At 38.0% G+C, this 27,540-nt stretch overlaps 2 protein-coding genes and 1 pseudogene across 18 annotated transcripts in view; 1 reads left to right on the top strand and 2 right to left on the bottom strand.

Annotated features, from left to right (window-relative positions):
• Positions 1-27,540, bottom strand: part of NUP62CL (nucleoporin 62 C-terminal like) — a 93,664-nt gene that overhangs the window by 63,968 nt on the left and 2,156 nt on the right. For 2 of the 13 annotated variants that reach the window (XM_073885748.1, XM_073885756.1), the window contains exons 2-4: positions 10,626-10,691; positions 9,529-9,632; positions 8,773-8,947 (exon numbers count right to left, since the gene is read on the bottom strand). The exons of 2 other annotated variants lie outside the window; for them this stretch is intronic. The gene's annotated coding sequence lies outside the window, so the exon portion shown is untranslated. Of the gene's footprint in view, positions 1-4,414; positions 4,580-8,772; positions 8,986-9,528; positions 9,633-10,625; positions 10,692-27,540 lie in introns of those variants that run through there. 9 more of the 13 variants (XM_073885750.1, XM_073885757.1, XM_073885751.1 and 6 more) reach the window with 7 other exon arrangements.
• The window catches only part of DNAAF6 (dynein axonemal assembly factor 6), a 36,308-nt gene continuing 18,663 nt past the window's right edge, over positions 9,896-27,540 (top strand). Inside the window, exons 1-6 of one of the 5 annotated variants that reach the window (XM_025853685.2) lie at positions 9,896-9,964; positions 15,005-15,063; positions 15,890-16,060; positions 19,882-19,954; positions 22,382-22,487; positions 25,337-25,433. In XM_025853685.2, coding sequence (XP_025709470.1) covers positions 15,034-15,063; positions 15,890-16,060; positions 19,882-19,954; positions 22,382-22,487; positions 25,337-25,433 — 477 coding nt within the window. In that variant the 5' untranslated portion in view covers positions 9,896-9,964; positions 15,005-15,033. Of the gene's footprint in view, positions 9,965-10,560; positions 10,701-15,004; positions 15,064-15,889; positions 16,061-19,881; positions 19,955-22,381; positions 22,488-25,336; positions 25,434-27,540 lie in introns of those variants that run through there. The other 4 variants (XM_025853684.2, XM_073885761.1, XM_025853686.2 and 1 more) reach the window with 4 other exon arrangements.
• LOC112810241 (U4 spliceosomal RNA) lies at positions 21,718-21,841 on the bottom strand (annotated as a pseudogene).

Below are 27,540 nucleotides of genomic sequence, written 5' to 3'. Positions count from 1 at the left end.
ACATTCCCAAGGGTACCACTCTCCTGAGGTTTTAAGTATTATGTTTTTATAAATTATATTATAATAATATGTTACTGTTACATGATATATAGTTATATGTATTATATATTTATGATATATAATTATACGATAGTATTATAAATGTTGACAGAAAAATTGTTGCCAAACCATGGTTGTGAGGCTATATAGAAATTGACACTTTCAGATTTAGGTATATTGTCATCCATGTCACATTGCAGGCCAAAGGAGTCTTTTCTGGTAGGCATCAAAAGGTGGATGTTTCTTCCTGTCCCCTTGCATTTGTGGACCTTCTATTCTTTTGGAAGTAATTTAAGAATCTTCCTGTTAAATGTAGCATGTACGTTTAAATCTTCCCTGCCTAAAAAATTTGAGAAACAAAAAAAAAAAAAGAGTCACATTTGGACTAAAAATGCATTTTTGTCACTAAGAATTTGGCATCAAAGATTCTCTCCCTTCCATTTCATTTGGATCTTGTCTTTCATATTATACTTTCTCATTTTTCAATCTATTTTCCTTAACCATTTTCTGACAAAGGTGTTTAAAAAGTCTCTCTTTATTATTAGGGATTGTCAATCTCTCCTTACAATCCCATTGTTTTTTGTTTTATATATCTCAAGATTATGTCGTTATGGGCATAGGTTCATGGTTGATAGTGTCTTGGAAGATTTTCTTCCTTTCATCAGTGTGAAATATCTGTTTATTACTAAATTGCCTTAAATCATATTTTGTCTGACATTAATGCCGCTTTACAGTTTTTCTTTTGGTTGGCATTTGCCTCGTGTATCTTTTTCCATCTCCTTGTTTTCCACCTTTCTGAGTCATTTTAAGTATAGTTTCTGTAAACAGCAAAGCTGCAAAATTTTAAATCCAATCTAAGATTCTCTTAATGAGTGAGTTTATTCATGTTTATTGTAACTACCCATACACTTAGACTTACCTCTCCCATCTTATTTTGTGTTTTTTATTTGCCATGGTATACATCTTTTCTCTTTGTCTACATATTTGGATTGTGGAATTTTCTTTATTCCTTTTATTTTTCCCATGCTTGGAAATTGCGTATTCTATTAATTTGTATGAGTTTTTCTTCCTTGAATTCTTCCTTTTAACACACAGACTTAAATTCAGTTAGGACCTTAGCACACTTTAGCTTCCCTATGGATATCACTGCTTTATTAAAAAATGGAAAACAAGTCCATACACCCTATAGGTGGCTATGAGTGGAGACAGCTGTCACTGATGAGCTCCTCCAGCCAACCTATTTCCCTTCATCCACACTGACTGACGATAGGAGCTTAAAGTTGACAAAACTACAGCTTTTTATGCTGAGTCCAGCTCACATTTCTATCTTGGATGCCTTAAACACAAGCATACATGTTCAAAGAAAGAAATACCGGATGGTAAAGGATTTCTGTAGAAAACCCACTAGGCCCAAAGAAATCATCAGAGCTCACTGAAAAGGTTCCTAGAAAAGTTCCCTGCCTGACAGTCCAATCTCAATGGGGCTTACTGAATTAACTCAACAACCGGATGGGAAGAAAACCATTCAATGAGTACTGCTGCCCATCAGACTGTACTAGTCATTTAAATGCAATGGAGCCTCAGTTTGCTCACCTCGACAATTCGGGCAGTTCCACTAAATGAGTAACCAATATGGGGTTTTGTTTTGTTTTGTTTTCTGTTTTGTTTTTGAAGATTTTTTTATTTATTCATTCGAGACACAGATATACAGAGAGAGAGAGAGAGAGAGAACATGAGCAGGGGGAGAAGCAGAGGGAGGGGAAGAAGCAGGCTCCCCGCCGAGCAGGGAGCCCGATGTGGGGCTAGATCCCAGGACCCTGGGATCATGACCTGAGCCGAAGGCAGACGCTCAACCATCTGAGCCACCCAGTCCCCAAAATGTTTTTTAACAATAAGTTTATAAAGGGCCCTCCACATATATTACCTTGTCTGATTTAATTTAACGTAAAGGGCTATATGAAAGCTTTCCAATAGATAATGCTGGTGTTCTCCTCGCTGTCAGTGAAGGATCAGCAAATCAGAGATATCAGCACTCTCATAGCTGGCCCAGAGAGCGAACATAAATCGGATTTCAAATTAGAATTCAAAAAAATTACCACACATCTATCTAACTTATCGGCATGAAGATTATCTTCTCTGTGTACTACCTACCATCATTTATTGATCCTAGGAGTGTTCTGAGTAGTAGAAAAACTGAATGGGGATCAACAAATTATGGTAGGTCATTTCAGGACATATCCTTTACCACTTAAGTTCTTGAATCTCTAATGTAATATGAAGGGGGAAAAAAATAAAAGCATTCATTGAATCTGGAACTCTTTATTTTCTAATTACCCACAATAAATCATAAAGGTGTTTTGATCTCCATTCTATAGCTGAGGAAACTGAGTCTCTGAAATACTAGATCACTTCCCCAAGGCCAAGCAACTAGTCAGTGAAGGAAAGGGGCACAATACTTCATTTTAATATTAGTGTAAGCAACACATTATTAGAAAGGTAAGTCTGCATCTCAAATGGCAGAAGCAAAATAAGTTCAAACTTGAGTACCTGTAATAAGCTATTTCAGCACAAATGTTTAGAGGTTTCTGTCTTATAAAGTATAAATGATTTGGGGGAATCATTCTTGTCATTATTCCCTGATATTATTTGAAGAAATGATTGTTAAAACAGTGACTAGCATAGAAGCTCAGCCATGTAATTTGTTAAAAACGTCTCCTACCTTCTCAGAAGCAAATAGACTATTCTTCCTTGCAGGCCACATTCCCCCTAAACTGCCTGGTTACTTGACAACCATGGAGTTCCACTAATTCACTTCACCTTCTCAAGAACATCGTGACTAAATGATCTGGCATGATTAGTCATGTTATAAAGCCATCCCTATAAATAGCAACTTCTGATAATACATATGATTCTTTAACATATCATTAATTATCAAACTAAGGAGAAGCAGAAAAGCAAAGGAAAAGTACAAATTCACTGAAGAAATCCCTCTTCCACCAAGAAAGCCTTCCAGAAAGTAGAAAAATATAAGCCTCAAAGTACAGTAGGGTCCTTATTTGCCACTGATAGCAATGGATACCAACTCTAGAAGGAGAAACTGAGTTACTCATGTTTTATTCTAAATGTTTGAGTCCCCAGAAGAGAAATGGATAGGGATAGATGAAATTAGCCCATCCATTTTTAGGGAAATAGGAAGGGATCAACCTTGTAATGATGATCATTTTATTTTATGCCACAATTAAAATACAGGGCTACTGAAAATGGTATATTAGCTGTGAGTTCATACTAAATATCGTAAGCAGTATAGCTTACCAATTATCTTTCACATTAAGTGCTTTTCTCCCCCTTCATCCAATAACATATCAAAGCTATAAAGGTCAGAATCTTATTTTAAGAGCTAGAAAAAGGTGTTTTTTTTTTTTAATTCCAAAATTAAGACCAACTTGCCAAATATTAAAAGTGTGACATGGTGGAAGTCTGTAAATTGCCATGAAATAGGTCTCAGTTCTCAGTGAATGCCTACAGCAGTTACAAAATTAGAAAAGGGAAGACACCAGGGGTGGGACCAAAGGGGAGGGTGGGCAGAAGGGCTCAAGACAGGAAGAATCTTAGAAGCCCTGAGAAGGATGCAAGAGAGAGCAGGGAGTGTGTGTGCAGGAGGGAGACTCATGAGAGGGCAGGCGTGGAAGGTAGAGACCCTAAGAGAAAGCATGGCTATTGGGAAACTGGGCATCTGGGCAGAGGGACCCAAGAGGGCAGAGTACCAAGTGGGGTGGGGAGAGGGACTGGAGGAAGGGGGAAGAACAGGGTTATGGGGAGGAGGGAGGAGAAAGAGAAGAGAGTAAAACACTTGAGAGAACTAGTCAAAGAAACAGACGAATGGTATTCAAATGCAAAAAAAAAAAAAAACCAGCCTCAAAAGCATACCCATCTCCCCAAAACACTGGAGAAGTAGAGCAAAAAACAAACCAAAAATCCCAGAGACTTCTGAAACACAGTATGCATAAAAACCTTATACAATTAACATAACAATAAAAAATTAAAAAAAACCGTATACAAGTGTGCAAGTAATAGCAGTCATTTAAAAATTTCAAAAACTCTCATTTTACAAAGAAAAATAGATCTGGCTAATATAACTTAATTAAAGTTCATTTTTTAAAAGATTTTATCTATTATTTATTTGACAGAGAGAGAGAACACAAGCAGGGGGAGTGGCAGAGGGAGAGGGAGAAGCAGGCTCCCCAGTGAGCAAGGAGCTCCACAGGGGATTTGATTCCAGGACCCCGGGATCATGACCCGAGCCAAAGGCAGATGCTTAACCAACTAAGCCACCCAGGCGTCCCGATTAAAGTTCATTTTTAAAAATAAAACTCACTTCTCGGGGCGCCTGGGTGGCTCAGTCGTTAAGCGTCTGCCTTCGGCTCAGGTCGTGATCCCGGGTGTCCTGGGTTCGAGCCCCGCATCGGGCTCCCTGCTCAGCAGGAAGCCTGCTTCTCCTTCTCCCACTCCCCCTGCTTGTGTTCCCTCTCTTGCTGTGTCTCTCTGTCAAAAAAATATATAAAATCTTTAAAAAATAAAAATAAAACTCACTTCTCTCAGTGCTTCACTCCACAAAAAACAAGGCAATTAATTATATGCCTTTGAAAAATAAGCATAATTCTTAGGTTTGTCATTTTTGATTGTGATAAAATATACATAATGTAAAAATTTACCATTTTAACCATTTTAAGCATACAGTTTAGTGGCATTAAGTATGTTCACAACGTTGTTCAACTATTACCACTATCCATTTACAAATCCTTCTCAATGCCAGAGTTCAGCACTGAAAAATAACTCCCCTTTCTCCACACCACAGCCCCTGGTGACCTCTATTTTATTTTCTGTCTCCATGAGCTTGCTTTTCTAGGAACTTCATATTAGAACCATACAGTATTTGTATGGCTTATCTGAATATTTGTATACTTGAAACAACCTAAATGTCCAACAACAATAGGGGAATGGAGATTTTTTTAAAGTGGCATAGTTACATGATGGAATACAGCAATAAAAGATAGCAAACTTTATCTATATTTAGCAATTTGGATAAATCTCAATAACAATGGTGACCCAAAAAAGTTGCAGAAAAGTAAGTTGAGAAGACAAGTATGGAACACTGTTGAGGGAAGGAAATGTTAAAGGGCATACAAAAGAATAGATTACAAATCAGGGACGCCTGGGTGACTCAGTGGGTTAAGCGTCTGCCTTCAGCTCAAGTCATGATCCCAGGGTCCTGGGATTGAGTCCCATGTTGGGTTCTCTGCTCAGTGGGGAGCCTACTTCTCCCTCTGCCTCTGCCTGCCACTCCCCCTGCTTGTGCTCTCTATCTCTCAAATAAATAAATAAAATCTCTTTTAAAGAATAATCGATTACAAATCAGTTATGGCCATTTATATTTGAACACACTTAACATAGATTAGAAAAATACATAACAACTTCAGAAGAACAATTATCTCTGGGATTGGAAAGAAATGAGACTGGGAAAGGGTATAAAGAGTTAGCTATATGATGTTTTAGTTCTTTAAAAAACAATATCTAAAGAAAATATGGAAAAATGTTAACAACCATTAAATCTTTGGTAGGTACGTGGATGATGATGTAGAATAGTCTGTACTTTTGTCTGAAATACAATTTTAAAAAGAAGGAATAGTTAATGTTTTAGAATGACAGAAAATAAGACAATATGTGCGCTTTGAAAAGGGAGATGTGCTAATAAAGGCCAATTATAGCTTTTATTCTCCCAGTCAACTTAATTGGCTCCTTTATAAAGAACATTTTAATTACAAATGAATACACACTCATATTATCTTTGGAAAAGATGTTCATAAAGAAAACTAATCAGCATGAGTGTTATTATGGCACTTGAATCTGCTATGATTCATATATCTCTTAAAGTAAATCATTTGAAAATGTCCATACTTACTACTAAATCATTTGAAAATGTCCATACTTACTACTCAAAAAATACATTCAGTCTAATTCATATGTACAATAGATATCATGGTTGATCACTGCTGCTCTAGCAACAAAAACCTAGATGGGTAAATTCATACATCTAATTGGGGCCAAAAACTAGCATCTCAGGTCCAGATCCCTGGCCTTCCTGTTAGGATTCCTCTTGAGTTTAATGGAAGGTAAAAATTATATAAATGATTTTAAATAACTCAAACTTTACAGTGTTACTGATAACATGGAATTACTAGAAATAAATGTCCTGTTGTTGGATTAGTTAGGCTGAGTAAATTATGGCCATCTCACTCTATGGAACATTAGGATGCTGTTACTAATAAAATTTTTTAAACTATCAACCACATAGAAAAAATTCCCAGAATAGTATTAAATAAAAGGAACAAAATTTATATAAGCAAGGAGTAAGATAATTTAAAAATATGGGTACATACGGGCCGCCTGGGTGGTTCAGTCAGTTAAGCATCTGCCCTCCTTTGGCTCAGGTCACGATCCCACAGTCCTGGGATCAAGCCTAAGTGGGCAGACTCCCTGTTCAGTAGGCAGTCTGCTTCTCCCTCTCCCCCTGCCCCTCCCCCTGCTTGTGCTCTCTTGCTGGTTCACTCTCTCAAATACATAAATAAAATCTTCTTTTATTTAATTTCTTTTAATGCTAGCTTAATAAATTACTTAACTAGTGTTTTAAGACAGTTGTTCTACATATTACAGAAGAATTAGGTAAACTTAATCCCTTTTTCATAGCTATAACCCACAAAAACTTTTAGGTGTATTTTTCACTTTTTAGACTCTCAAGTTTCATTTCACTAAAGCCAAGTCAGTAGTCAAAAGCCAGAAATTCTGTAGCCTCTGCAAGTCAGAGAAGCTCTCTTCCTGTTTCAACTTCTGCCTCTAGAGCTGACCTGCTATCAAGAATATTAGACTTCATTAAGTGAGTTCTATCTCCGAGATCCATTTACTGATAATGCGATCCTGGGCTAATCACTGAAATGCTGTATTGTCTGTGTTCTTCTATCCCTAAGTTTCTGTATTTACAAAATTCCCCATGGAAGTCAAGTACTGTAAGATTCATCTCAGATCCAGGGCTCATCCCCTACTTTCCTACCTCCTAAACCCTGGGGAAAACAGTGCTTAGCATCAGATTCCACCTTGCTAGGGGCAGGCCAAACCTTGAAGAGGCAATTATATCCCCCAAAATAAATAGCATTTGTTTCCCAAGAAGTAAACTATTATTTATTGAATACTTGTATATCTGGCACTCTACCAAGCACTTCAAATATGTTATATGAACCACCTTCCCAACCATAGACACACAGAACCAGTTCCTGGAGCCAGGAAAATCTGTATTTGCAATTTAGGGGCCAAGGGCAGGCTGCCCCAAGATGAGCCACTTTGGCATGAAGATTATGCTGAGCTGAAAACAAAGTCCAAAGACTCAGGAAGAAACTGGATCCCCCCGCAAAGCTGCCTAAAAGATTTTAGATAAAGGACCTGTTCCAGCAAGAGAGCTATCACCACAGATAACATTATAATATGAACTAGGTATAGTAGACAGGAAGGAACCTAGCAAAGCCTGTTTGATTAAAGTCCTCTCTATGTCCTACAGTTTCTGAATGGCCCAGCAAACCTTTGTTTACCAAACATTTACTCTTTTTCATCTTCTCGTGAGTTGTGTTCCTTCCCTTTGAAATCCCAGACCCCCTTTTCTCCTTAGTTCAGGATGACTTAAATACCTGTCTGGAATTTCATGTCTGTAGATTCCCCTTATGTACAAAATTAAATTTGATTTTCTCCTCTTAATCCATCTCATGTCAATTTAAGTCTTAGTCCAGCAAGAAGAATCTTGAGGGACAGAGAAAAATTTTCTTCCTCCCCCAAAGTGACAAACACCCTATGTGATTCCAAAACACATACAAGTTTGAAAACCAAAGATGGAAGGCCAGTGTTTTTCAAACTGTCAATGAGAATTCATTAGTGGTTTGTGGTCTACGTTAAAAATATATATATAATGGAGACTATCAGAGTGAATTGTGTGTAGTAAGTATTGTTTTTGTGAAATGGCTGTCAATTATATATTGTATATGTATATACTTGGCCACAACATAAAATTTTTTTCTTTCTGTGGTCATAGCTAAAAGGTCTGAAAAGTACTAGCTAGGCATTACTGACTTAGAATAATGAACAATGAGGCAGAATAGTAATAAAAAAGCAATCAAGAAAGAGCATAGCATATAGAACTTAAGCTCCGCAAATTTCTAGAAAAATAACAAAATTTAAGACACTTAAACTCTAATCATCTATAGCCATAAGGGGTATTTTGGCATAATTAATTTGGCCAAAAAGCCAGTAACTTTACTTTTAGCCAATAACTTAAATATTTCTTTTGTTTGCTGTGGTAATAACAAGTAGAATGGACAAATTATTCAAGCTTCACTGTCGCCTTCACCAGATAAGGTGGGAGCTAGAAAAACATGATAGCCAAAAGAAGGAAAGCAATTTAGTTAACTCATTAATCGAATTCCAAACCCTGGATAACCACAAGTAACCATCCATTAAAGCCATTCTATCTCTCTTTGCTTACAACACTCAAATAATGAATTAGGGGCTCCACTATCCAACACAACTAATCAGTTCCGAAAACTCCAAATGCTTATGAAGCCAGCCCCCCCTTTTTTTCCCTTTTGTTTAAAACCAAACCACGGAATTCACGGAAAACCAGTGTCACAACTGTACCTCTAGGTGAAGTGAAGACACTCAGATTGCCAAGCACTGGCAAGCGGGCGGCGCGTCTGCGTTTCTCCACTCTAAGGCGGGAAAAGCAGGGCACTGGGTCCTCTGTGTTACTGGGAGTGGGACTGTAGCTCTGGCGGCCGCAGGGACGCTCCCCCAGGGGTTCAGGCCCAGAATTCTTGCCCACAGCAGAGGAAAAGAAGTGAGATCCCAACCCTACACACACAGAAACGCTGAGCAGAGGAAAAGAAGCGCGATCCCACCTTACACACAAACACGCCCCTCGCGCGCGCGCGCACACACACACGCGGAGCTGAGAAAAGAAGCACGATCCCAACATACACACACACACACACACACACGCTGAGCTGAGGAAAAGCGCGATCCTAACCTACCCTACACGCCCCCTCCCCACACACACAAGCTGGGCTGAGGAAAAGAAGCGCGATACCGCCTTACCTGCGTGCGCGGGTATATACACATACACACACACACACACACACACACACTCGCACACAGACGCTGAGCCGGAACGGAACCACACGTGTCGCTGTCACGGGGCGGGGACGGGAGGGGGGGCGTGGGGAGCGCGTGCAGAGCTGCAGCAAAACCTCATTCCCCGGGCCACCTAGCCTATCCTTCCACCCCGGCTGTCCCGGATCCACGGGAGCAGTTGTCCGGTTTGGAATTCACGTGCAGAAAAAGCGTAATGAGCGAGCCGGCAGAGGGCTGGGACAAACGAAAAAACCGCAAACTTACCTTGGTGCTTGCCGCCGCCACTCGCCGTCAGGGACCCAAAGTAAATGGATAGGACCTCCGAGACTGTCTTGCGGCCGGCGAGGCGGGCCTGGGCCTAATCTGAGCTGGGGGAAAGAAAAAAAGATAAAAAACAAAAAAACAGCCTCTACCGCGGGCAGGTTGCTGCTGGAGTGACGCTAACGGTGAGACGCTTAACTGGGGTCCACCTAGTTAACTCGAGAGGGCGGCCATTGACCCTGACTGGCACGCGCTCGGATTGGTTGATTCCGGTGCTGTTTCAAAGGAAACTCTTCTGTGATTGGCCAGGAAAGTCAAGCGGGAACCCGGAGGTGGTGGGTGGAGGGGGCAACAAAATTGTTACCTAGGCAACAGAGAGACGCAGAGCTCTCAGCTGTCTATTTTCGGAGCCCAGCCAGCGACCCGAAAACTGACCCAGGTGAGGAAACCTGAACCTTAGGAAGGGGAAAGAAAAGGTCCTCAAATGCCCTGGGTATCGGGAAAACTAGGGAAAACTCTAGAGTACTTACGACTCTGAAAGAAACCCCCAAAAAAGCCACAAGTCGCAAATAGTATAGACTTTGTCCTTCAGTTCCCCTGCCCTAGACACTAGAAGCAGGAGGCAGCTTTAACAAAACTCAGTCTATTCAGGATGTGAGTGAGAGATGGGACAGTTTTACCACACAGGGGAATAGATGCTGTTCGAGCGTCCGAAGGCCAAAATGAATCCATGAAGGCTTCGCAATGCCTTTGTCAACTCACACACACTTATGGTTTTAACACTAATTTGAAAGTGAAAACTGTCCTTATAGGTGCTTATAGGGTGCTCCAATTGGAACACATTGTTTTACATGTACAGGCATGATTTATCCAGAGTGCCTGGGTTGGGATATAATTTTTTAAGGGGTATAACGCTATTCAAACTGAAAAAAAAATGGCGGGTGCCACTTTCTACGTGGACAATGTCCTGTGTGAGAGAATGTGAACACTGTGACCTGAGGGTTCCAACGGACGTTGGTCAGATCCGTTGAGGACTGAGAAGCTGTCAGACTGTACTTGAGTGGGCTAAAGTGTCGTGTGCAAAGACTACTTGTACTTACCTTACCGAGGCTGCTACTCACCGACAGTTGATCGGAGAGTGAGTATTATATGTCATGGGACTATACCTGTCAAAGGTAAGAAACAGGGTCAAAAAATAAAATCTTAGTATGGGGAGAGAACAGAATTTGACCAGAGAGTTAGGGGTCATTTCTTCTAAGAGCTTCCTGTTGTGACAAGGATTCAGAACAGAGACTGTTTCCCAAAGAAATTAAACAGGCCTGTTGACCTAGGGAGAAAATTTCAAAGTACTGAAGGAAAATTTGTTGTCTCAGCTCCTTTTTAGATAGAAGTGGAGTATGAGAATGAGAGAGAGAAACAAAAATTACTGCCAAGTGTGTTAAGTTTGTCTAAAATAAAGAATAACAGAGGAAGTATTAAATCACAAGACGGTCATTTATGGGCGCCTGGGTGGCTCAGTTGGTTCGGCGACTGCCTTCGGCTCGGGTCATGATCCTGGAGTCCAGGGATCAAGTCCCGCATCGGGCTCCCTGCTCGGCAAGGAGTCTGCTTCTCCCTCTGACCCTCTGACCGTCCTCCCTCTCATGCTCTCTATCTCTCATTCCCTCTCTCTCAAATAAATAAATAAAATTTTTAAAAAAGGTCATTTATGAAATATTCCAGGTATTTCCAAAAATCACCTTCTATTAAATATATTTTAAATTTGTAAGAAAAACCCTGTTAAGTCCTCATAGTTACTTATGATTTGGTACATTTTATGACATTCCTAGAAAAGGAAATCATTCTTGGTATTATAAAGACAAAGTCAAAAATGAATTGTTTTTAATAATCACTGATGTGTATAGCTGTCAAAAATGTAAAAAATAAATTAGCCAGTATACCATAATTTAATTCAGACATAGGCAGAGATGATGTTTACTTTTGTGTTTTCAGAAGAATTTTAATACAGGACTTGCTAAATAAGAATTATGTAAATAAAGTTGCAGAAGAAATGCCAACTTTATTTAAGAGAGTAAATGGATTTTGAATACTTTGAAACCATTCAGCTGTAAACAGTACTTTACATAGCCAAAGGATATATGTTGTGATTCTTTATTACCCTGGTTTTACTTACCACATATACTTGAATTAAGAAAATATTTCCTTTTGAATAGTCTGTAATTCAGGGTTTTCACTAATTTCACCTAGATTTTTCTCCAATTAATTCAAGTCAAAGAGCTATCCCTACTGACACTGTGGATGGAGGCAAATGAAATAGAAGGCATGACCCCAGCCCTCACAACCAGAGTCTGACTTAATCTCTGGTTACTGATACTATTTCAGTGCCTAGATCTGGAGCCATCCTGGTTGAGCTTGTTTAGTCCCTAACTCGTTTCTGTGTTTCCATAGTGAGCTGTTTCTGAAGTGTCTGTCTCTTTAGCTCTTTGAATCAAATCTCTCTTTGAATCAAGAGAGATTCGCCCAATCACACCCTTATGTATGAAGGCCCTAAGAGTTCAAGTTGATGTGGGCAAATCATAGGCTCTATCCGGAAAATGCTGCCTTTGGAATTCACCTAGCAAAGGAGAGTGAGAGAAATAAAAACAAAGGGCCTAGAAAATTTATTTTCTAAGAACCAAATCTGAAATCGATTTAACAATATATTTTGTTTTTAATGAAATTACTGCTTAAATTTTCTTTAATTTCAATTTATTCTTGGCCTATTTAAGTGGCAATGCCAGATTCAGGCAGTGTCGCTCTAGAATCTTTTTTTTTTTTTTTAATCACTACACTACACTGAATAGGCAAAAAAACATTCTAAGGTACAAAGGCAGGAGATTATAGGTTTTTATTTATTTTTTTAAGATTTTACTTATTTGGGGGGGGGAGGGGCAGAGGAAGAGGGAGAAAGAATTCCAAAGCAGACTCCTCACTGAGCTGGGAGCCCAGACAGAGGCTCAATCCCACAACCCTGACTTCATGACCTAAGCCTAAATCAAGACCCTGGATGCTTAACCAAGTGAGCTGCCCAGGCACCCCATAGGGTATGTTTAATAAGCAATTCAGTTTTTAACAGAACACGAATTGCTTGTAGGAAAATAAATAGGAAGCGGCAGAAAATTAGGTTGGGGTGATATCTTAAAGGACCTTGGTTCCCAGGCTTAAGATGAACCTAATGTATATCAAATTTACAAGTGAAAGACAGCCCTACAAATAAATAACACTGCACAGTTTGTAAAAAGGCATCTTGCTTTAGTTTGTCCAATTGATCTGTTTCTGTCAAATAAATGTTTTCAATAAAGCTTAATAAATTATTCTTAATTTGTTAGACTTCTAAAAAGGGTGGTAGTATCTGTATTTCCATTAAATTTAGAATATTTTTTTCCAAAAATTCACATGACTGTTTTGATCCTTTGAACTATTTAATTAGTTATTCGCAAAGTACTGGTGATTCATTTATTTCTCAAAATATTATAGCAACAAGCATTTCTTGATTTCTTATTTTGTGTTTGCAGGTTATCAATACGGTTGATATGGTAAAAACTATTTTTACTCAAGTGCCAATTTCATTATGACATCTCTATGCACATTTAGCTACGTATGAAATCTATGCCATTTTATGCCGGCCTAATTTGGAATTTAAGAAGTCTAATTCCTAATGTGCTTCCGATATATAAAGTGTTACTATAAATTATTGTGAATGCTTTGTTATATACTCAAACATACATCCCAAGAAGGGGCATCCCCTTTAAAGCAGTCACTTTGGGAGTCTATCCACTTGCTGTTGCTATTGCTCAAATTACCTTTGAAAATACTCTTTTAGAATCGCCTTGAGACCTGTAGCACATTCTTTTGAATCTCCTCAAAGTAGCAAATCTTTATATTTTGAAAGTAGATGTGATATCTAGATACATCTAGAAATCACTTGGAGACAAATCTGTTGTATAATCAAACTGAGTGATACCATAATGATACCTGTTTTCTTGGTGATACATATGAAGGCAATTCCAAAATATTTTGAACACTGATAGTGTAATTTACATCAGCGTATAACCTTCCAAGGCGACTACTTTGCAATACAATATTCGTGTGAATTTAATCGTGCTTCATTCAGTATTCATAAACTGCTGACTATATGCCAGCTCTGGTTTTTGAGACTCTCAGCTTACAGGGATGGCTTCCCACTGCCCACACTGCCCTGCCTCTCACCAGATGAGAACCAGGCCAGAGCTACTTCCCAACTGGTAGGGATTTAGAATAAATCTGCTTTCCCTAAATCTAGTAGCCACTGTACCCACTGAACAACAGCCTCACTTCATAATGTAGCTGCCCAGAGTAACATGAGAAAGCCTTTGATTTGGTACCTAGTTTTCTTTTCCAGCTGTGATGTTGAGCCCTGCCCTATTCTGAACCTTCATCTAGTTGCCAACTCCCCAATAATCCTCAAGAGTCAGAACCTGCCTCCTCTATCCCCACCTATGGTCCAGGGTTCTGCTCCACCTAAACAGACCTCCCTGTAACCATGATTATTCAATCTTTCTGCCCTGAAACACTGCTCATATCCCAAAATTGCTGCATGTCCCTGCCAAGCAGATGAAAATATATGAACAGCAGTTCTGATTGCTACCTCAGACACTGTATTTGGGACTTCTGAATACCCTTCTTCTGGGTTAGCTTTACTGGTTCCAGTGTATTCTCTCACCAGCCCACCATTAAGCTCTCACAAGCCTCATCATCAAGTATCTCTGTGTTCAGGCACTATGTATGTGCCAAATAATAATGATAATTTTATACAGCTTTTCATATTTTAACAAACTCTTTCACCTACATTGCATAATAAGGCCATCACAACAATTTAATAAGGGGGGAAATGCTGGAATAATAAAACTGTTCCTGCTATATTTGTTTTATAAAAGCCTCATTGTTTGTGCAATCTCAACTCAAAATACTGTTCCTATCACTGCATCTGAGACCTGGATCCATTTCCTCTTTTGTTGTCAAAGGTAGAAAATGTGTCAATAAACTTTTGCTTTTAATGTTCAGTAAATATTTAATGAACACATAATCAACTAGAACTTTAGAAATATAAACACGAGCCTCTTCGTTTAATTTAATAAGTGTCAATTATTCATTTCCATAGCAGACTACCAGACCACACTGTGAGAGAAGATTGTTTTATCACCACTTATTTCACCTTTTCCAATTTAATGAGTTTCCAGGGTGATGAGTTTTATCATTAACTTATTTGACATCATTATTAGAAGTGATATTCATGCCCAGCAAAAATTAAATTTTTAAAGGACCAATAATAATAGCTAACATATATTGAGTGCTTACTATGTGCGAGGCACAGTTCTAAGCTCTTTGATGTGTATGAAGCTACTTAATCCTTGTAACAACCGTATGAGGTAGCACTATTATTATTATTCCTATTTTGCAGGTAAGGAAGATGGTGTGTATAGAGTTTAAATGATGTGCCTGACATCACAGAGCTGGGAAGTAAGTGATAGATACATATCTAGGCAGCATGACTCCGGAGACCTTACTCTAAACTACTATGATATACTGCCTCTACGCTAGACATACAAGGCAATTTCACATTTGTTCCATACCCTTGACATCTCCAATAAGCATTAAGATCAGTTTTCCATTTAAAAAAGAAAGTCAAAATAATAGTAAAACATAATAAAACAGAAGGTTTGTAAAACACCGTCTGCATGCAGATTGATTTTGACAGGTGATTTTGTACCAGCACACATTTGAGGATCCCTTTGTATTATAGTTCTAAGCACAATGCAGAAATTTTAGTGGATCATTAAATAACAGCACTAAAGAAGTGTTTCCTGTGAGTTAATTTTATAAAATCATGTTTAAAAAATATCAGCAGAGATGTAGAAAAGATTCCTTTTATAGTTATGCCGAAATCATTAACAATAGGCTTTATGGAGGTTATTCATTAAAGTCTGTGACACTTGCAAGATTTTTAAAGACCCTGAATTCCTACCCTAAATGTGACTGTAAGGATTATTTTAAAGGCCGAAGGTTGGCAGGATTCTAGGTTGTGGTGATCTTTTCTTATTTATGTTTTTAATGTGTTATTTCCTAAAATTTCCATTATAGACATATATAGTATCACTATTATAACCAGGAAAACTGTTCATTTATTTTGTGTGAACTTTTCACTAAAGCCAATGAACCAACCCACTAGAATTCTCAGATGGCAGTATGATGCTAGGCATCACCAAGGGCTGACTAAAAATTTAATCTTCCGTCTTCAAGGAAACAGAAAACCAAAATATCTCTTTCTGATTATCTTCTTCCTCAGAACATGGATTCTGAAAATATGGAACCTGAAAATGCAGAAACTGAAAATATGGAAACCGAAAATCTAGAATATGAAAATATGGAAATTGAAACCATTTCTTCGGTTTCAACTCTGCAAGCCCTCTCTAAGCTACTTTATCCTGAAGAAGAGGATGATTTTGAGTCTGGACAGGTGGTCGTATACTTACAGATGAATTAGTTCTATTCACGCTAAGTTGTGAAACTCTATTTGAACAACTCGTTCCAACCTTGCTGTGGGAGCAGGGCTGTGTCATCCAACAGGAGGTTGCAGGACTCATTATGCATGAGAGTATAACCTCTTAATACATTTCTAGCAAACATAATTATATTTTTTCTAAACTACCTGAACACTGAATAGGAAAATAGTTCTGTAACTATGGTAGCAATAGCCACATTTCAAAATGTTTGTCATTTATATTTATGGCCAGAGAATGCTTGACAACCATTGCAGAGTGGTAGCTTGGATTTTTAAGCCTAGACAGTATTTCTATAAAACAAATAATTTCCGCTAGACAGTATTAATGAGGCCCCCACCAACCAGTTCCCTTAATTGTTTAAAATTTGTCTACACATGAAAACAGAACAGAGAATAATTTGAGCCAGATAATGGGACAAACTACCTTTAGCTTACTAAAATTGACTTCCGGGTACATGCTCACACAGACCTGTGGAATCTGATTTGTCAGATAGCATTTGGGATCAGGGCAGGTAACCCCAGGGAGGCTTGCAGCAACAAGATGGGCTTCATTTTGGGTAGGAGAGTTCCATGAACTGGCCTTCAGTCACTGCCAATATTCCCAGAATAATCAAAATACTTCTACATAACCCCCTGCTCTCCATTCTCCTGCTCCTTAGGTATCAGCAGACCTCAGCTGTCAGACTGCCTACGTGAAGGCAAACAAAATTTGGGCCAGAAATCTCACACAATAGCAGAATATGTCAATTTGCTTCACATTATCTTAGTGAAGTTGTTATTATGACGAATTTGCCATGAATAAACCATCTCCAGTGAGCATGCATATCAGTTTGCTCCTCCCCCAAAATTCTTTTCTGCCCTTGTGTGGAAAAACAAATGTAATCTGAATAGGCAGCAAATTCAGTGGCTCAGATCAACACAGGATGGAACTTCCACCCTCCAGGAAGAGTTTAGGTGGAAGGCACTGCTTCAAGGCAGACGTGCAATGGAAATAAAATTTTTAGATGGAAACTGAATCAGCTTGGAGGCAGGATCCAAGAAGTGTTAGGGAAAAGTTAGTAGAGGCCAAACAAAAATCAGGACATTAATAATAGCATTGAATATATACAACACACAGGACACTGGAGAAAAATTTAGGAGCAAGGTATCAATGAAGTTGGGAAAGCAAGTTCATTTTTGCTACATTAAGCTGAAATAGAAGGATACATCCTGGGAAGGGTAGGGTTATGTCGTATACAAAAAGCATATTACGTATTTGAGAAACAGCAATCTTGAAGAAAGGGAAGTGGACCTTGTAACTGGGACAGATTCAGAGATAAAAGATTTACCCTGGTTACAAAGCCTGTTCTCTTTGGCGTTTACGTATGGAGATCTTTATTTGCATCTAGAGGTGATTCTAGGAGAAAGATGAGTGATTATGAGAATAGAGAGATGAGGATCATTTTACCAAATTGTACAATTCATAGAGGAAAATTACTGTAATAATGTATGATTCTGTATATCTGGGTTATAAGCAATTTTGAGGTAATTGGTCATTCAGACACTGCACTACAGATATCATTAGAGGATATAGAATTGAGTATCAGAACAGTGGGAGAATAATTAATGTTTCTAATGAACTCTTAAATTTTCCAGGAGAGAAACAGCTTTTCATTTTTTAACATGTATTAATCTTGGGAACTGTGGAATGATTACAAGAGTGATGTGTTTTTGAAAATATTCTCTCTGAAAACAGCATTAGAACTGTTGCATACACGTTGGCTTATTCACACCATCCCCACCATGAATTGCTAAGACTCTGGGAGATTGGGAAGAGAGTGTTTTTTTTTAACTCACAAGGGGATCTTAAGACCTGTGGGAAATAAGGTTCATCACTCCACAGACATTGTAACCAAGTTGTTCTAACTCTCTTACTATTGCAAGGTGGCATGAACTGCAACAATAAATTTCTCAGATAATGGGATTTGGATCCATGGTAAAGGCTGAAATGATATTCTCATGGAAAACATTTGCAAGATGGTTTTTAATATTTTTATTATTCTGGTTCATCATTCCACTTGAAATTTTTGTTTTTAATCACTTATTTTCATTAAGTTAATAAACTGAGACTCCCCTTCTGTTGTGATGTGCTGACCCAATCATCACTGTCCATGGAGAGCATACCAATTTTTGTCAGGAATGTTCAAGTTATGGATTTTAATTTTCTGTGGAAGGAGTCATTCAACAAAACAAGAGGCCCTCGTGTTCCAAGAAATGCTTTGCCCTGATTAACTATTAGTATTTGGGTGATTAACAACTTTTTTTAAAGATTTTATTTATTTATTTGAGAGAGAGAGAATGAGAGATAGAGAGCACGAGAGGGAAGAGGGTCAGAGGGAGAAGCAGACTCCCTGCTGAGCAGGGAGCCCGATGTGGGACTCGATCCCCGGACTCCAGGATCATGACCTGAGCCGAAGGCAGTCGCTTAACCAACTGAGCCACCCAGGCGCCCTCGGGTGATTAATAACTTAAGAAAAGCACTACAAGTTTATATGAGTTTAGTGATTAAAACAAAAAAAGAAAACCATACAGAATACCGTCTTGGGATTTTCACATAAAAATGTCTGTAACACCTTAACTGCAGACATAGCACTTTTGAAACACCTTTTGGAAAGGAATGGTTACTGTCTTAGAAACCGTTGAGATGTTACAGATTAATTTCTGATTTATAGCTGTTGGACAAGTTTAGCATCATAAAGACACAGGTGAGCTTTTCCACCGGCTTACAAGGACAGACACTATTCCTTTTGCCTAAATAGGACATTGTAACTCTTGTACATGCCTGAAGTCTTGGGAGATCTGGGCAGGGGCCTGAGAAAAGAGAGCTAGATGTGCTAGTTTGCCAGGATCCAAGGAGAGAAGAATGTTTTGACTGCCAGCAATGGAGTAAGTTGGAGCTTCAGAGTCTGGCATCAGCAAGAACATTTAGGAAAATATTGGGATTTTCTTGAGATATCAAAATACCCTGAGAGGAACCAATGAGGTGGTTGCCACTATTCTGATGGTGTAATATGATTATACTCAGTTGAAAAAAGGAAAATTGTTCTTGTACTGAATAGAGGGGCAGTCCTGTGGGGGTGTGTTTCCTTGCACAGAGGATGGCAAAATGAACTTGCATGATGACTGAAGCGGTTCAGCATATATTTGACACTATTAATTTAGGGTTGCTGTTTAAATCCATTAGTTCAGTGTCATGAGGTGGTGTGACAAGGAAGTGTTTTAGGCCCCCAGTGGAAAGACGTAAAATCGGTTATCAGGAGTTTCGAATGAGTCCTTTGATATCTAAATACTTGAGACCCTATTTAGTGGTCTGTTTTTGTTTCTATAAAACTTTCCCATCCTTTTCCATCCCTCTCCTAACTCTGACAAGACACTGCCAAAACCCAAAAGTGTCGATGCTCTTATACTAATACTCGGTTCTGACCTTTAAAGAGATGAATGTGGTTCATTCCCCTATCTGCAGGGATACACATTCACGGGGCTGGAACTGGGGATTTAGTCTGATCAAAGATCAGTTCTGCCTTAGGGTCTATTAAACTAAATACTTTTTGAAAGGAAAAGGAAAACACATTCTAAATAATACTTGGCATCTGTCTCTCTGTTGTATAACAACGATGATTAATTAAATGAGAAGCTCTATGAAATTTTAGATGGAAAGCTTATCAAATTTAAAGTATTACTGGTCATGGAAGTTACACAAGTAGCAATTACAGAATGTTGGACTTTTTCTCTCCCAGCCAAATTGTTCATCTATTCTTGGAGCCATGGGTCCTGGGAATATTGGACCACCACCAACAGAAGAGTTCCAAGGTAAGTTATTTAACAAAGCATATAGATCAATATAATCAGTATAATCTTTCTTTGGAAACAAAATTATAAGGAGAGTAATACTAACACTAGGATTTGTTAAAGATGAACTCAGTTGTGGAAATGATGAACAGCCACATACATATAAAGATGCTGTTTTTACTCTACTGTTATAGGTAAGTCATTTTTATATTAATGGAAATTAATTTGCCTTGAATTATTCACATTCATTTTTTGGTATATTTCCTGAGATGTAAAACCAAGAAAGTCATGTGTGGTTAAATAACTTTTTTATTATTTAAGGTCTAGTTACCAAGATGCTTAGTTTCTTCACTTTCTACCCTGCTATATTCTGGCAATTTCACAGAATTTGTTAATTCATTCAACAAATATTTATTGAGAGCCTGTTATGTACCAGGTAGTATGAGCATCTCTGGAGTTATGAAGAAGATCAAAACAGAAAGGTCTCTGCCCCCATTGAGCTAATAGTCTTTTGGAGAACACAATAAAACAAATTACACAATTTTATCTTACATCAAAATGCTTATAAATTAAAGCCTGTGAGGCGATGTATATAGTCACAGGTCCAATAAACTAGAATAAATATTTGGGGGGGGATGTTTTCCCAGCAATTTGGCCTATACATTTTCACAGAGTTGAACATTTTACACATCTTCAAAAATATAGAAGGCTCTAATTCTGTCGTGATGACAGTTACCAGAGGGTGGACAGGGAAAGGAAGTGAAGTTCTTTCATCAGTTTAGCTGATTGTAAAAGATTTTATCTGGAAAAATGTTTAAAATAATGGCTAAAATGAGGTCTGAGGGGATGATTTTAAAATTTCAGTTATTATACTCTACATACTCAAGAGTCTCTTTGCCTTATTCAAGAGATGTTGGAAGGCTAGTTCAAATTTCGACGTGTTTCTATGCTGCCTGAATTTCTGATAGTGTATGGCTAATATCCTCTAAATTCTGAGAACAGTGAGTCATATGTAAACTATTTTATATAAATCTGCAATTAGGCTTTACAAAGCCCATGCTAGACAGAAGCAGATAATTACAAAAGAGTTGGCAGTATTGAAAACCTGGTAATCAGGTGCATTTCTGGGGATGCTTAAAAGGAGAACTCGAAATAATGTTCTGCACCTAATGTTGGAACAAATGTAAGCTGGGCTTTTGCATGCCTCATTTGCTTTTAAATATTTAAAGATGGCATGTAGAAACCCAGGTACATGCTCAGTCCTACGTAAAGGACAAGTGATAGAGATTTTCTTTGAGGCTCACATCTACATGAGGAAAATACTGGATTAAAAAAATGATCATGGAGCACCTGGGTGGCTCAGTCGTGGAACGTCTGCTTTCGGCTCAGGTCATGATCCCAGGCTTCTGGGATCGAGTCCCACATCGGTCTCCCTGCTCAGCGGGAGGCCTGCTTCTCCCTCTCCTACTCCCCCTGCTTGTGTTCCCTCTCTCTGTTTCTCTGTCAAAATAAATAAATAAAATCTTTTAAAAAATGATCATTGGGGCACCCGAGTGGATCAGTGGGTTATGTGTCTGCCTTCGGCTCAGGTCATGATCTCAGGGTCCTGGGATCGAGTCCCACTTTGGGCGGCCTGCTCAGTGGGGAGTGTGCTTCTCCCTCGGCTTCTGCCTGCAGCTCCCCGCTTTGTGCTCTCTCTCTCAATCTCTCTCTGTCAAATAAATAAATAAAATCCTTTTTAAAAATTTTAAAAATGATCATTGTATCCATTGTTTTCAGTTTCTTTAACTGATATTTTTTAAGAATTATGTCATGCTTTCATGGCAAAGGTATCAAAGAGTTTTTAATTAGCAATAATCATGCCTCGGATAAACCCCATCGGCTACGATACTGCCACTGCACAAAGCTCAAAGAGCTTTTAGATAGTAACACACAAAGCAAGATAAGACATTGGCTCCCCAAATCAGAGTGATTGTATGTTTGATTGGTTCTTTTACATAAATGTTTTACATATGATCCTATTGATGTTTCTGAAAAAAGTGTGTAATATTTCTTTGCATATATATATTATATATAATACATTTCATATAAAATGTTCTTTCACATATGGAGTCTATATTGTACATTATATATGTACACACACACAGAGGCTGGAAAGATACAGACCAGAATGCTATCATTGATTATCTCTGAGTGGTTGGATTATAGATGATTTTGTTTTCTTCTTTTTGCTTATATGTTGTTTCCAAATTTTCTACAACTGTTATTATAATTTTACAATGTATTGGTTGTGGGTTGATTCAGGAATTCTATGTTTTTACTAATTTGGCTTGTTCGGACCAAAACACAGGCTAGCGATTACAAATAGAAAATGCTTTACTTTGATGATCCCAAACTGAGCGTGAAGAACAGACAACAGCCTCAGCTTTATCTTCCCTTTCTCCACAGACATCCCTCAAAGCAGTGATGAAAACGGCAAGGATATCTGGAATTCAGAAGAGGTTCCAGCGGGAGCAGAGCACGAGGACATGTGGGATGTTAGAGAAATACCAGAGTAAGTCAGATGGTGCCAGGAATGTGTTTGGGCTTAAGGTAGATGTGTCATCTGATACCGTTCTATTTTTGACAAGATTCATAAAGTAACTTCTACCACATAAAAGAGAAAACTACAGTGATTCACAGAAGGCATGTGCAATTTATTATTATTTTTTCCTTCTGGAGCAGAAACAAATAATGAAACATAACACCTTCCTTTCAGTTATTATCAAACAAAAACTGAAAAATACAGTCATTTCCATTACAAATTTAAATTTAGTGTTGGCTAGTTGTTTCATGTGGAACTAACACTGGGAAAGAAAACAACCCATTAAGTTACAAGCATTCATACAAGCTAAATTATTATACCATATTTATGTGTCGAAGACCTGCTTTTAATTACTCAATGTCCCACAATTGTGGTAAAAGCCTGCGTTCTCTCTCCAATTATCTATTATTACCTGGACCTATTTACTAGTTATTTTAGGATTATGTTTAATATATTTTGCAAGCAGTCTTGAAGTCCCACTTTGTAGCTTTTTCAATAGGAATTAGGAATATGAATTGTGAATATGAAATTTAGGATTATTATCACTCTGATGAAATAAATTGCCCACAGTTTTAAGGAACTGAAAGTGTGTTCACCTTCATAATTGAAATTAATGGTTAAATACACTAAGCTTTAAATATATGTATTCTAAAATAAAATCTTGATTGAGTATTTAGAATAGCTTGAAAAACCAAGGCAGTACTTACTACATTATAAGGTACTTTATAAATTCTTGAAGACTTCTATGGTAAGTGATCTGACAAGTTATCTAATTCTGACTATAAAATTGTGTCCAAAACAACCATGTTTCTATCTTCTACATTGGTTCTGAAAACAGAAGTAGTGGGAGACTGCAGATAATTAGTTGGAAAAATGTATCCAGCTTTCAAATAAACAATGTCAAAAAAACCCCATAAACCTCATAAAAAAAGATCAAAGCGGATTTTAAAACATTTCCGTGTGTACCTTAAAAATGAAGAGAGTAAATCTCAGGTTATGTTTATACAGTGCCCACACATCCATATGAAAGGTAAGAAGTAAGCCACTCATTTGTCATATTGTCTAATGAATGTCAAACATCCAAAGTTCCAAATTTGAGTAAATGTTCACTTCTCATCCTGATGTTTGATGTTCTGTAGAAAGGACATCCATGAAAGTTTTAAATGAATAAGAATTCCCGTCAGGATATGAAGAAAATTACCCTATAAGATTTTTTGAATCTTTATTTTCTATCTTACGCTAGTACATTTCAAAATGCCCCAGTGGGTAAAGAGGATACGCAGCTCACAAAAAAAGAATCACAAGTGGTCAAATAAAAAGTAAGAAGGACCTGAGCTAAGTCACTGGCCTTGGGGAGAAGTATGAGGGCCTTTATTGGAGAGATTCTTAAAGGAATATATGTTATTAGATTAGATATAATGAATGAGAGAAAAGCCACAGAAATGACGCTGAGGGTACCGACTTAGGTGAGCAGGTGAATAGTGAGGCCATTAACTATGATTGGGAATGAAGGTAGAGGGAAAGCAGTGAGTTTGGTTTTGGATGTGTGGACTCTGAGGTGCCTTTGGGATATCCAGGCAAATGTCTGTAGTAGACAGTTGGAAAATTGCATCTGGAGATGGGGAGAAGAGCAGCAGTTAGAGCAAATCCATTTGGGAGTCGTGGGCATATGGATCGATACCTTTCTGTTTTGCTTTAACCTGGCTTCACCTTTGTAAATATCAGGTAAATGTTACAGTCTATTAAGAAAAAAGTGCCCCATATCAAATAGCTACTTATTGTTAGTCCTGTTCAAACTCAGAGAAATCCTTTTTTCATTCTTGGGCATTCCTATTTGCAAGCGGTCAGAAGTTCAAGGTAGTCCTTTAGTCTTCCTATCCAGAGATTTACCATTTCTTCATTAGGGGAGAATTAAATGGGAAAGATCATTTGTAAATGTTTGCTCACTTCATTCCATCCAAAAAGATAGGGTACATTATGGCTGGGTGCTTCTTTCTATAAACCACTCTATCCCTAGGGACTCAAATTTGGGGGCAAAGAAAGATTTGTGAATTGTCACGTATGAGGTGAAATACCAGGAAAATCTTTCATTGGAGTAAGAATTCTGTAGGCCTAGATTCTAAATACTACAGTGTAGTTGTGCTGACTGCATTACCAGTGTTTCTGTTGTAGACTTTTAGACCTGGAAAAAATATTGTAGAGATCACTGAGTTCAAACCTACCCCTCTCCCCTAAATTGTACAAATCTGGAAGCAGAGAACCCCACAAGTTTGTGATTTGACCAAGGGCACACAGTTAATGACAGAAACAGAACTACACCTGGATTTTCTAACTCTACTCTGTGGCTTAAATTTAACAGATGAGGATTTCTATCTATCCACCAAACTCTGGGTTATGGGCCTACAATTTTTCTGAGCCGTTGTTTTCCAGGAAAAAAGACCTTCTTTTTTCCTTCTACTTTTAATCTTATTAGAAGTTCCCTCAATCCATTTTATTTGTATAGCTCTAAAACAATTAAGCTTAGTTTTTCAAAAAGAAGTAGATACAATACAAATCCTGCTTTATGGTGGTAGGTATATATGTATTTTTTAGTGTTAGGTATTTTTGACTGAATTTTCTAGACTTCTATTCCTTTATGTTCTGCTAATTGCCTGAAGAAACTGTCAACACTTTATTTAGTCCTTTTATTTTTTGTAATAGCATGTCCTCATAAGTTTGTAGTTTTTTTTTATTGTTTGTTTTGCTTTTTGTTTTTTTTTACTCTGGGACAGAAAATTGCTTTCTTTTGAGTCTCTGTATCATTGACTTTTTTTTTCCAGGTATGAGATAATATTCAAACAGCAGGTGGGAACTGAGGATATATTCCTAGGATTTTCAAGAAAAGACTCTTCAACCGCATGTTGTGACGATCTAGTGGTGAGCCTCTTCATCTTCCCTATGACTATTATGGCTACATTGACTGACTGTTGTATACATAATACCATAGGCAAAGCAGTAAACTCTTTTTTTTTTAATTTGAGAGAGAGAGAATGAGAGATAGAGAGCACGAGAGGGAAGAGGGTCAGAGGGAGAAGCAGACTCCCTGCTGACAGGGACCCGGATGTGGGACTTGATCCCGGGGCTCCAGGATCATGACCTGAGCTGAAGGCAGTCGCTTAACCGACTGGGCCACCCAGGCGCCCACAGCAGTAAACTCTAAAAATAGTGGTTGCTATGTTTTAGGTACTAAGGGAATAATGAGATTGACAGTTTAAAATTGGTTAACACGTACAAAATAAACTAAATTTACACATGTGGATAAGATTTACAAATAAACATAGTAGAATCATAGGACATAATACACTATTTCTAGTCCTATGAAAACTGCCCTTCCCTGAATCTCTCTTATCTCTTATATCTGTATTTCTTCTAATGACTCAGCTTACATTGTGCAATTTAAAAAGGGATTTTTTCTTAATTTTTGGATCTGAACTTCTGATTTAAAACTCTAAAAGACATCTAAAATGTTATCTTGGCTCCCTTATCAGAATGACACTATTTCTATGTAATACCAATGAGATCAATGAGATCCCCTTACCTCTGCTTATTTGAGCCTCAGAATGATCCTGTTGAAAAGTCTGGGCCTAATCAAGAAGGTAGGATATAACTTGTTTTGGCAGCAAACACTAGTAATGCTGGTGTGGAGAATTCTTTTCCTGAGATTAGTGGCTGTACATCTATCTTTTGCCCTCCTTCTCTCACAACACTCCACAGTATGGAGTACTGAGGTGTCCATTGGAGATGCTTAATCATTTTTCCTTAAGCAAATGATAAATGGAATCTCTCTTTTGCATGAACTTCAGGTTTTCTTTTATTAGCAAAATCTAAGACATTCAATTGAATCAAGTAACATAATGGGAATAGTGAGCTTAAGTACCTCAGGAGATTTTTCGAACTCTAACGAGTTAAGGTTTCAAGTGATCTTGAATTAGCTTCCAGGGTTTTACCAGTACCATCCCAATTCTTCTTTTTTAAATAACTGTAAAATAACATTTTTGATGTCTAGTATTGAGGATTGCTGTAAACTCTGGAGAAATTCTGGGTCCTAAGTAAATAACTGTGTGAGCCTTTCCACCTCTCTCCTGTAAAGTGCTACTAGTATTAATAATAAAGGTGTCCTAAATGAAGACTCTTGGAAACCAAATTGTACCTCAGGGTAGGAGTATACAATTTATGTAAAACTCAACACGTATATGCTGAAGAAGACTTGATCCCTCCTTTTAATCAACTTCTAATTGACTGGGGAGACAGAACTCACATAAATGAAATCAGCTTCTTATAACAGTTAAACTCAGTGTTAACAGTCTACCAGGAGTTTAGAGGGTTTGGATAAGGCATGGACAGCATGGAATAGAAGCTGCGTGAAATATTTGTTGGTACTATGGCACTTCACCACATGTATACTGTTCTTTTTCTTCATATATTCAGTTTTTTTAATTCAATTAGCCAAGGTATAGCACATCATTAGTTTTTGATGTAGTGTTCAACGATTCATTAGTTGCATATAACACCCAGTGCTCATCACATCACATACCCTCCTTATTGCCCATCATCGAGTTACCCCCCCCCCCCCACCCACCTCCCTTTCCCCAACCCTCAGTTTATTTCCTGGAGTCAAGAGTCTCATATGGTTTGTCTCCCTCTCCGATTTCTTCCCCTTCAGTTTTCCTTCCCTTCCCCTATTGTCTTCTGCACTACATCTACCATTTACATTGACATGGATGCAACTGGAGGTTATTATGCTAAGTGAAATAAGTCAATCAGAGAAAGACAGTTATCATATGATTTCATTCATATGTGGAACATAAGGGGTAGTGCATATATTCAATTTTTAAATACTCAGTGGGTACTATTACATACCAGGAATGGTTCTAAGTACTAGGGATACAAAGATAAATAAGATACAGTCATCAACCTCAAGGAATTTACAGTAAAGGAGGTAGACACATAACAAATCATTGCAATTCAGTATGGTAAGTACATA

The sequence above is a fragment of the Callorhinus ursinus genome, unplaced genomic scaffold, assembly GCF_003265705.2.
Source record: "Callorhinus ursinus isolate GAN/ISIS: 27379988/994484 unplaced genomic scaffold, GSC_fseal_2.0 scaffold65, whole genome shotgun sequence".
NCBI classification, from domain to species: Eukaryota; Metazoa; Chordata; class Mammalia; order Carnivora; family Otariidae; genus Callorhinus; species Callorhinus ursinus.
This window is presented reverse-complemented; position numbering and strand designations above follow the sequence as displayed.